At 35.3% G+C, this 11,929-nt stretch overlaps 1 protein-coding gene across 1 annotated transcript; it reads right to left on the reverse strand.

Annotated features, from left to right (window-relative positions):
* On the reverse strand, window positions 421-11,480 carry LOC109207862 (probable magnesium transporter NIPA9). Its single transcript, XM_019370864.1, has 10 exons — window positions 11,316-11,480; window positions 10,854-10,983; window positions 8,665-8,763; window positions 8,370-8,499; window positions 7,716-7,804; window positions 3,707-3,763; window positions 3,569-3,627; window positions 2,929-3,049; window positions 2,027-2,175; window positions 421-998 (listed from the first exon to the last, which is right to left on the reverse strand). The coding sequence occupies exons 2-10, from the start codon at window positions 10,962-10,964 to the stop codon at window positions 779-781; spliced, it is 1,035 nt and encodes a 344-aa protein (XP_019226409.1). The 5' UTR covers window positions 10,965-10,983; window positions 11,316-11,480; the 3' UTR covers window positions 421-778.

Below are 11,929 nucleotides of genomic sequence, written 5' to 3' on the forward strand. Positions count from 1 at the left end.
CCGGGGACTCAAACCCGAGACCTCTGGTTAAGGATGAAGGAGTACTTACCACTCCACCACAACCCTTGTTGGTGCAACTTTATTCCTTTAATATATATATAGATTTGTTTTACTATAGAACACTCATAATCTGTCATAGAATATTAATGCATTTACCTGCTAAGAGTATGTAAATAATATTATATTATTTGTCCACTTACGTTTTTCCCCCAAGAAATTGCAACTGGAACCCAAACCTTACCAAAAAAAAAAAAAAAGCCTCGTAGAATTTATATACTAGGGTTTAACTCATATGCATGGATGATTTTTATACTATCAACAATTAGGTGACTCAAAACAAACATAAAAATAATTAAGTGAAATTAATAACTCGTTAAAATGACTAACCTTCAAATATATGAATTGAATGATAACAGCATATTGGCCTATAAAAGCATATTTGTCATAGTAAAACAGAGACAACCATATCAATAAGTTACAAAATAACATTCATCACTACTCACCATGTTTACAAAATCACACACGAGGTGTGTCAAGAACGGGGGTCACCGGACAAGTCTAAAGAGAAATACTAGTAAGATTGTCATTGTAGTACGTGCTAGACTATCATGTATAAATGGAATGAATCATCATCCTCAAACAACCTGCACTAGGCTGAACACTGTACTGTACACACCAAATACAATGTGTTTACTAACAGCAGCCCTCAAGTTACATTTACAAGAACCTTTAGCAAAGTCCAACTTTTGCATTATCTTTTTTTCCTCAACGTGACAAGTCAAGCCTTCGCTTTAGATGGAGTTGCTATCAAATGATGTAAAGTTGATGCCTGGATAACAGCGCTAGGACTAGTATCTCTACTCCGGCTTTGCACAGATTGCCTTTGTCCCATGTTTTTGTCAACCCCACTTCTTAGAACACGTCTCCAAGACCGTGGAAGGCTTCGCATTAGCCGTGTTGAAGCTACCAGCAGAATCACACCAAGAATGATGCACATCCTGTACAGAAAAATCTAAAAGTGTACAGTTTTTTTGTTTTATTGATAAGTAAATGAAATTTCATCAATTGCACAAGAATGTCCATTTATGAATAGCAAAAAGACTTCCAGTTCCCTCATAAATGCAGAAATCCAGGAAGATGACAAAGGCATATATATATATCATAATTCATAGCCATATTTTAAGTTTAAGTTAAACCACAAATACAAAAGCTGAAACAATCTAAATTTGACATGGTGAACTGCTGTGTACTTGTTTGAAAACATCTACTGACAGCTAAGAATCTGATTGTACTTATGATAATGTGCTAAGCAGAGCAAAACGACGAACTAATACCCCCAGGTTCCCATTATGGACCACGCTTACCAATAGAACAATATACAACTTCTCAGAGAAACAACTTACAATCACATTTTGTGTCATTAAAAGATACTCATGACCCACATTCACTATTTCAAGTGTGAATATTCTCCTACTTAATTCTTAAAAGATTTAAACAGTAATATTAGGTTCATATGTCCTGGACCACAATCCTAAGCCGAGGGTCTATTGGAAACAACCTATCTATCCTCACAAGGTAGCGGTAAGGTCTGCGTACACACTACCCTCCCCAGACCCACGGTGAGGGTATTACTGGGTATGTTGTTGATGTATGTCCCGGGACCACAAGAAAATGCACTTTTTTTTTCACTGAAATTTACATCCTAATAACAATTTAAGGTGAAACAAGACATTCAGACTTGAAATGAAGGGACTAATATGTAGCATCATAAAGATAGGATCACAGAGTTTTTGAAACCCACATGTCATTCCAGTATCAAGAAAAAGCTGTCATAAAGATGCACAAGCACGTTCAAAAATAAATAAGAGTCCTCGTACTAAACTGCCTAGAAGTCCAGTTAAAAGAACATTTCTCATGGAAGAGGAGGTGAAAGACATAGAGGGCATGACTCTCTTGTAAATGTACTAAAGAAGCTTGACAAGCAAAACAGATGGGAAAAGCAAAGAAATGAAGATGTCGTATGTACCATCCAAGCAAAAGCCAGAGACGAGATGTTGGTGCTGAAGGCAACCGTTCACCCAAAGCAAGCATACCAGCAAGTACACCAGTTACAATTGATGCAACAGCCGCACATGTGGACACTACAATTGCCCTTCCATGCTTCAAGCCACGTGTCTGTTGGAAGAATAGAAGCACTTAATAAAGCTGTTCATAAGTAAGGCAGAGGGTATAAAGAGTTTTTTCTTTAAGACAAACAAATGATAGTTAGATTAAGGTCGTTTCGTGGCCTCATCTATCTTTGCTAGTTAACATAATGTTGACCAAGACCTAATTTGCTCGAACTTGGGTGCGGGTGTTCGATACGGGTCCGGATCTAGAGGTCGAATCCTTCATGATCTGAATTTTATGATAAGGGGGTAAGGATCCAGGTACGGAAACAGATGCTGGGATTCGACTAAAAATAATTCAAATATTTAAAAATAGAGTTATAAAAATATGTCTGAATTATGAGACATTAGGTGAAAACCTTACAAGGTATTCCGAGAAGGAGAAAATATTGATCAAGAAGAGAATCCCAGAAGAAGATAAAAGAAAAAGGACTGACATACAAATTTTTTTATACAAGGTATTCCATTTTCTTCAATATCACCCTAGCTTTTCAAAAATCGTTACATCTGTCCAGAATTTCTTCGTCGATTTTGTCAAAGTACCTAAAATCAGCTGAACAAATCCGGTATGGATCCCGCACCCACACCCATGTCATGTCGATACGGGTGCAACACCCAAATGAAGAGTCCGAGCAACTTAGACCAAAACCAGACAAGAGAAGAAAGCACTTGTTCATGATTACTTGGCTTGGATTCGTGATATCAGTATTCCTTGTAAGTGGTAATAGCAGATATAAATAATGTTAATCACATAAAGTACCTGACAAACAAAACCAGAAGCACTACAGCAAATGCTTATTGAAATGCAAATGGGCACCAATAACTTGGAAAATCCCTGCTCCAAGAATAAAAATCCCATCTTTGATATCACGGCTGAAATCCTGTAACCATATTATTGAGTCATTATCCACATCTAAATAACTTACCAACACTTGACATAAGAAAAAGATGACTTTGGCAAGCATTACTATATAGAGATAAAATGGAATTATCTCAAAGCAACCAAGCATACAAGTCTATTGACATGATTGCAACAGTTGTTAATAGCAGAGCAAGCTTAAAACAAAACTACACAAGCAACAAAAGGAGCTGTTGAGAATTCTGCCTAACGGGATTTTAAAATGACAAACAGTATCTAATACAAGTCTACTTATTCTGATTCAAAGACTTTACAATGATAAAAGGGGTCTGGAACTAGTCCAGTTTCACAAGTCTACTCTCATCTAACATGCAACAATTGACACAAATTTCTGTATAAAGATGTGACTGTCTTTACAGGGCAATCTGGTGTATGAGGCTTCTGCATTTTATGGCCTGCTGCAGCAATGTAGGTCAATGTAAGACAAGCAAAAGATAAGTACAAGAGATAAGTACAACTTTGAGAACCCCGTAGTAGTTACCCAAACAAAATGCCAGATTCCAGTCCATATATAATTTCCTCAATTACTTCATATTGCATCTGCATTGGGGAAAATTCACATACAGCATCAGGCATGTCCAGAAGCATCATATGTAAGAGCTAAGTGGAAAATTCATACCAACTCTTGCTCTCTTCGCTGGCGTCTATAAATTCGAAGCCATCCATTAAGGAGAACCTATATCCATCGAAGAGTATAAGATCTCGGAATTCAAAAAGTACAAAAGCATTCGATACTTCTTCAGCATAAAAGGTCAAAACCATATGCGGAGAATTCATAATAAGATCAGTACAACTCCAAAGAAATGCATACAAAAACAAAATGTGAAATGAAAAAATGAATTTACCAACTTCCTAGATGATAGAGCTCAGAAAAAATCAATCATATAGCATTGTACAAGCCAATTAGTAAGAATCTATTAAATGAGCAGTAAGAATGAATATTTTACTCGAGTAAAGAAAAGTTATTTATCATTCCAGTGGGCAAGGCAAACCAAGCTAATTGTTTTCATCGAAAGCTATTATAGCAAAACACCCGTAACAGTTGGTCGGGATCAGAGGTGTCTGACAAGTGCGTTAACAGACAGCACCACAGTCTTGTTCACTACATTTAGATAGATAATATCTCCTCTCTTCTCAAATACACAAATTCTCATTTAGGATAGGTTATCCAGGAAATTGACATCAAAGTATTTCTTGTATTGCTTAAAAAATTCTGATTATGTTCGACTGCTAGAGGTACTACATGGCGTCACACTAAATGAGCACATCACAGATAAGTTCAGATGGGGAGGAGCAAGTAATGGTAGGTATTCTGTGAAGGCAGGGTACAGGTTAATAATGGCTAGAAATGGAATTACTGATCTTTGGCCATGGAAATTAATATGGAGAACCAGACTACCACCCAAGGTCATCTGCTTCAGCTGGACTGCACTTTATGAGGCATGTTTGACTCAGGAGAACCTTGTTAAAAGGAACTTCCAGTTAGTTAATAGATGCTACATGTGTCAAAGGGATGCAGAAACCAACAACCACCTATTCCTACATTGTAGAGTTGCAGCAGATATTTGGAGCATGTTTTGCTCTGTTTTTGGTATTAGTTGGGTTATGCCTCACAACATGAAGGAGGCATTTCAGAGCTGGGGCAGCTGGAAAGTTGATAAGACCATCAAGAATATCTGGAAAATGATACCTGCTTGTATTTGTTGGAGCATATGGAATGAAAGAAATAGAAGATGCTTTGATGGACTTTCAACTCCTAACCACACCCTAAAAGCTAAATGCCTTTTGTTTTTATTTAGCTGGGCAAATATTTCCCCTGTAGATTCCCCCGAAACATTTGTGAACTTTGTTAGCTCTTTGTATCTAAGTTAGCATATATGTAGTAAGCTAACAGGTGGTCTTTTTTGCTTTTTGAAACTTCTATGCTTCTGCTTCTTGTAATATTTTGCATCTTCTTGATGACATCAATGAAGCCAATTATTTCATCAAAAAAAAAAAATTGTAGGTAACATATGTCCCTAAAATAGGAATATGGCTGGGAAAACAATAAGAAAAAGAATTGACGTGAAACAACTTATAAATGTAAAGCTATTTTTTCATCAAGTATAAATGTAAAGCTACCGGACTTCATGTTGGTTATTTGTGAGGCTAAATATGTTTGACATTTTTGTGGTGGACATGAATTACCATGCTGCATTCAGTCACATAAAACACTAGCGGACATGACTACTTGGATCAACTGTACCACACGTCTTATCACATCTAAAAAGAAAAAGGAGCATTACTAAATTTATCCATTTATAGTGTTATCATTAAATACCTTAATCTTTAGTTGTTAGCCATTTAAGGCAACTAAATTTATGTTTGAGATATTCTGCAGATAGTTACATAACGACTTAAGTGACTTTCTGACATTCTTCTATTTCCAAGTAAAATATGATGAGATCTAGGGTGTGTTTGGTATGAAGGAAAACAATTTCCGGAAAATATTTTCCAATTTTCCCATGTGTGGTTGGCTTAAATGTTTTGGAAAATATTTTCTTCATGAACTCATTTTCCTCCAATTAGTGAAAAATATTTTCCCTATCAAGAGAAGGGAAAACATTTTCCAAAACTCGTTTTCAACCTTCTTCACCCTATTCCTTATCCTCACCAACCCACCCCCACACCCTCACACCCCACCTACCCATCCCCACCACCACCCCACCTTACCCCACCCTCACCCCCCACTCCCACCCTAAATAAAATATTATTAATAGTACTTTCTTTTCATGTTATAGATAGATTTTTTTTTTTCATTTCAACAAATGAGTATTTTCTTTTCATGATATAAAAAAGTAATATTTTTCATTTTAACAAAAAATATACTTTCTTTTCATGATGTAGAAAAAGTATACTTTTTCATTTCAACAAAATGAGTATTTTTTTTTTCATGATATAGAAAAAATATTTTCTTTTATTTCAAAAAAAAAAATCTTTTCATGATGTAGAAAAAGTATTTTTTTTTCATTTCAACAAAATGAGTATTTTCTTTTCATGATGTAGAAAAAATATTTTCTTTTATTTCAAAAAAATGATTACTTTATTTTCATGTTGTAGAAAGTGTACTTTTTTTTTCAATCATAAAAAGAGTATTTTCTTTATAGTTATGAAGCATAAATTTCAACGTTGTTTTGCGTAAAAAAATTAAAGCATTACATTAGTTCCGTTGGGTTTGTGTGAATTATTAGAAGAATAATTAAATTGTTGAAGAAAATAGAGTTATGAAGATGTTGGGTATTTGGGGAGGGAGGGCAAGGAATAATGGGGACTTGGGAAAAGGGGGTGAAGAGAGTAGCATAAAAGAATATTTTCCTAAAAACATATTTTCTACTCTCTAACCAAACACTAGAAAATATTTCCCGGAAAGAGTTTTCCACTCACCAACCAAACAAGGGAAAATAAATTATAAAACCACTCAGTTTCCATGAAAACATTTTCCATGGAAAATATTTTCCTTCATACCAAACACACCCCTAAGCCACCACTTTTGGTTGAAGGGTAAAAACAGTTTTACATGAAAAGAGAAAAAGCTAACAAGGAAGAAGATGAGAGGAAAAAATTATCCTCCAGAGTTATTAGTTACAAAGTGTTATAGCCTGTTTGGCCAAGCTTCTTTTTGGCCAAAAGTGTTTTTTTTTTTGCCAAAAGCACTTTTGGCCAAAAATTGAGGTGTTTGGCCAAGCTTTTGGAAGGAAAAAAAGTGCTTTTGAGGAGAAGCAGAAGCAATTTTGGAGAAGCAGAAAAAAGTAGCTTCTCTCCAAAAGCACTTTTTTGAGAAGCACTTTTGAGAAAAATACACTTAGAAGCAGTTTTTTAAAGCTTGGCCAAACACTAATTGCTGCTAAGAAGTGCTTTTCAAACTAATTAGCCAAACACAAAGTGCTTCTCACCAAAAGTACTTTTGAGAAAAGCACTTTTGAAAAAAAGCACTTCTCAAAATAAGCTGATTTTTGCAGCTTGGCCAAACGGGCTATTAGTCTTTTCAAACATATAGGGATACAATAAGAACCTAGGACTAAAAGTGTTGACATGATAAGCAACTGGGGAAGTACTTTTAGTATGTGCAGAAACAAAAAAACTAGTTGGACAAAAGGTGGGTGCAGGAAGGAACTGATGATTATGGTGTTATGGAATGCTTGAAGATGTTCAACTTCATCAAATAAATCAATCCCTCTTGCCTTTTTTAGCAATCACATGGAGCCTGACATTTGACGCGTGGAGACTTGATTAAACAAGCTTTTCATGACAAAAAGTTTCATGCCAAACTACTTGCATATCTATCTGACAGAAGCCGCTGCAAAATGCTATCAGTGATTCTTCCTCCCTTTTTCCATCTATTCGACCTTTTTTATAGGTGCCAACTTAGTGCAAGTTTTCTTGGTTAAGGGAGAAAAAAAAAGCATTGATAGGATTAGTACTATAAGTCGGACAGAAGCGTTTTCTCTAAAATAATTAATATACCAACCAATATACAAAAAGAATTCAGCATAATCGCTCTATACTTAAAATAATATAGCACCAAAAAAGACCTTCTCAAGTGAATAACTTAAAGTGTGCTTGTACTGTGCAAAGAATAAGATACCTACAAACAAGATTGCAACAGCACATGCCAGCCATGGTAGATGAAAAATTGAGATAGCCGAAGCCTGCTGTTCCTCCCCTCCGGCACCAACAGCTGAACAGAGAAAAGAGAAGTGATAAGTAAACTTTTTTCAGAAATTCATATCGTAGTGAAACATTTCAGTAAATAGATTTCAATCTCTTTGCTTTTCTCTGAGGTTCCTAAGTCAAATTACACGTCAACCAAACATAAGACAGATTTACTGCATTGGTGCTTGAACAAAAGGTGTACATCAATCAGAATAGCGACCAAATTTTCGGAATCTTAATATTAACAACACTAATATATTTTAGATACCAAATATTGTTTTATAAGTAGAAACAAAGCGGACGGATAACCGACACTCCCACTCCAACTAAGACAACGTGACAGATCTGATATTTTAAACCCGGTGCGTGGCTGTACCACCCTCTTGCAACTACTTCCTCCCCATGGAACAATAACTAGTTTACGAAGTAGTCACTGTAAATAGATGCATATTTCGCCCTGCACGCATAAGGCCATTTATCCAGTGAAACCTTGCTTAGCAATTCAGAGGAAAATGAGCTGCGTCTTTGTTTTCCATAGCCTTATTAGTTCTTTTATCGAATAATGCAAAACATTAAGGAACTTACATTACCTATGGTGCCAATGCCCGCCAAAGTAATTCCTATCCAATCAATAACATTCATGATCTCCTTTAGATAAAAATGGGAAAAGACTGAAAGTATAGCAAGTCCACAGCCAGAAACTGGTTGAATGACCGATACCTGGAGTACAGCATTCAAACAGAAAGTATGAAGGATTCGCGTGGCTATCAATATATAATGGAAACATAATATTTAGGGTTTTCCCTGATAATAGATTGACTTTCAATCTATAAAGTTCGATACACACAACATGCATAAGAGAAAGCTTGCTTGAAGTACACTTACTGGGGCTAGAGATAGTGCTCGCAACATCAAGACTGCTCCAAACAAATCCATAAGTAAACCAATGATCCATGCCTTGTTGAAAGCATAAGCTTTTATCACCTGTAGACACAGATGATGAAGCTTTCCAAGTTGCTCGTGTTTCACAGAAGAAATGTACGAGTTCTTAAATTATAACGTAAGCAGGATAGCTGTTGGGAGGCCAACATGATTTAACAAAGAACATAGAAGGCAAAAAAGAGATAATGCCTGCACAATACTAGAGAAAGCTCACCATACGAACATTTACAGTTACTGCAATATTCGGCATTCGCACTCAATAATCATTCAATTAAAGATGTTCCTTTTGTGTATTCATAATTACCATTCAATCAAAGACATTTGATTAACCAATTGTTTGACGTATCATTCTAGATTCAATTTGCATCAGGCATGGCCAGTGTCGCCAAAAGAAATGGAAAACGAATAGAATACTGTAAAAATGACATTGGCTACATCCAGATACCGGAAACTTTCCCCTCAATTTATAAACAAAAAATATTCCTGTTAAGAATATAGATAGGAAATTGTATACAAATATCTAATCCTTTGCAAACATGGAAAAGATATACTCCCTCCGTTTCAATTTAGATGAGGTAGTTTGACTCGGCACAGAGTTTAAGAGAAAAGAGGGAGACTTGTGAAACTTGTGGTCTTACAAGCTTAAGGGGTAAAAGCTTTGTGGAGCCACGACATTTGTGTGGTTATAAAAGCTTCTCACTAAGGGTAAAATGGAAAGATTTAAAGTTGAATTATTTCCGATTATAGAAATGTATCATTCTTTTTTGAACGGACTAATAAGAAAAGTGTGTCATCTAAATTGAAACGGAGGGTGTAGAACTCATGTCACCGGGTTTGTTATTGTTGTATTTAGAATGTGATTGTGTGAATAGGAATAAGAATTATTTTCCTTTCCATTTTTGGATTACTTGCAAACATTATTTAACTCCAGCATACTTGAGGGAATAATCAACCAATTCATTCTCCAAATGCCTTCTTTCTCTTTTTCTTCACGATTTCTACTATAATCTAAACAAGCTATTGATTGATAAAGAGATGATAGCTGCATAAATCATGACCCAGAAAGGTATTCTTCACCATATTCATGACCACTGATATATTCATTCATGAAGTGATATATTACTTTGCTAACTATATAAATTGTTTAGTGCCAACCCCTTCAATACAGCCCGAATGGGCAATGAGGTATTGCACCTAGCTAAATGGTTTTTTTCAGCCTCAAGTGAGCTTTTGAAATCGCTAATCGTATGGTTTAGTAAAAGTTTCTTTTCAATGATATTCAAGATTTGAGACTTCTCGTGACCAACTTATGAGTTCCTCAATGTCAATCGATTCCATCATCAAATAGCCAAGTAGGTGGTAGTTTTCTGAAATTAAGTTTTATGTCTTTCAAAGAAGTGTAAGGAAGTACTGTTCTGTGTTACTTTTTGACAACAAACTAGGCAAAAGCTTTAGCAACTTAAAAAGACTACCGAAAAACTCATTGCACGCAGTTGTTTACTAGCACTATGTAATCACACTTAGGAAAAAAGAAATTTCATATTAAAAGAAAGTTAGATGATTGAATTCATTGCTTAGTAATGTGTTCTAAATATCCAATACAAACATAAGAACATAAAACCCATGTGACAAATAGCGATCATATAAACGACATTCCAGCACCACAACACCAAAAAACTATGCTTCAATTCCAAATTAGTTGAGGTCAGCGACATGAATCCTATATGTTGGTTCATCTTTATTTGGATCCTTTACATCCCAATATCCAATATTTATCTTTAAACATATATTACGCCTCCTCCGGCGTTAGATTATTTACATTTTTTGCAGTTACACAAATCTTTAAACTTTTAAATAAATAAATAAATAAAAGAGTTCCCAGAAAATATCATAACAAAATCATCAGCAGACATTTGAACCACATATCAATGCACATAATTATAAGAGTATATATGAATGATAACATAACCAGTCACCCATAAACCAAATCCTTCAGAAGAATCAATCTTTTCAAGAAATGCAAGAAAATCAACTTTCTCAACAAAGAAACAGAAACAAGAATTGAATCAAAACTCCAAAAATAAACAAAACCCAAAATTTACAAGGGGCAAGTTTACATGTTTTGAATATACCTTGAGCTTGAAAGATAAAGGAGGGAGAATGAGAGTGCCCTTCTTCTGAAGAACCTTGCCGATATTGTTACCAGCCGTCGCCGCTACCGTTAGGCAGATTGATTCCCACATCTCTGCTCCCGTAATTTTTCTGTTTTGTGGATCAATGGGGAATAGGAATGAAAGAATATTTCTTGGTTTTAAAATCTTTTTCTTGCTTTGTGTTTTAGATGTCAAGATCTCAGTTTGTTGCTCTGCCAGATTAAGGCATATCACCAGAATATAATTAACTATATTATGAAAATCCCCTACGCTTTCTCGTCTTCCTTTTTTTATTTCTTCGTTTTCTTTTTCCTTTTTTTCAAACGGAAAATATTGCCTAATTTTGATTTTTTTTTTTTTTTTGGGGGTAAATAAGCAACTTTATTAACCAAACTGGAAGAGTTACATCGAAAAAATAAAAACTACACAACTGCAACATACCGTTTCAGTAGAATAGAACTCCCTATCTCCCTAGACTCTTGCCCGTGGCTACCACATGATAAAATTTCAGGTTTTTGCTTATGGATCCATACTAGTAGGGTCGCCCTCTCGTGATTCTCTTTTGATGGCGTACTGTGGATTGTGGTACTATGACTGGTGTGATTGATTTTGATGGAGTATAAGGGTGGCATTCTTATTTGATGATGAGTGGAGTATAAGGGTGACATTCTTGATCATGCAAGTGAATTCTTATGCTTTTCATACATTTTACATGATTTCACATTGTTTTTAACATGCTACTCTATGCCTTTATTATTGACTGGTAATTCATTTGCTAAAGTTGAGTTACCTGTGATGAGCTGATAAATCTTGTTTTCATTGAGATGATGGTACTACATCTTGTTATATTATTGTGGCCAGTCATTCGATATATCTCATAGGTAATCTGATTAGTGAGTATCATATAACTTGAACCTCGTCATTGTTTCATCGAGGTTAGTCTTGATACTTACTTAGTACATATTTTTCCGCTCATACTATATTTCTGCACATTTTTGTGTAGATATGGGTGTTAGTGGTAGCGAACCTCAGGAGTGAGTTTTTCATTGTTCGAG

Source organism: Nicotiana attenuata, chromosome 2 (genome assembly GCF_001879085.1).
Source record: "Nicotiana attenuata strain UT chromosome 2, NIATTr2, whole genome shotgun sequence".
Taxonomy (NCBI): domain Eukaryota; kingdom Viridiplantae; phylum Streptophyta; class Magnoliopsida; order Solanales; family Solanaceae; genus Nicotiana; species Nicotiana attenuata.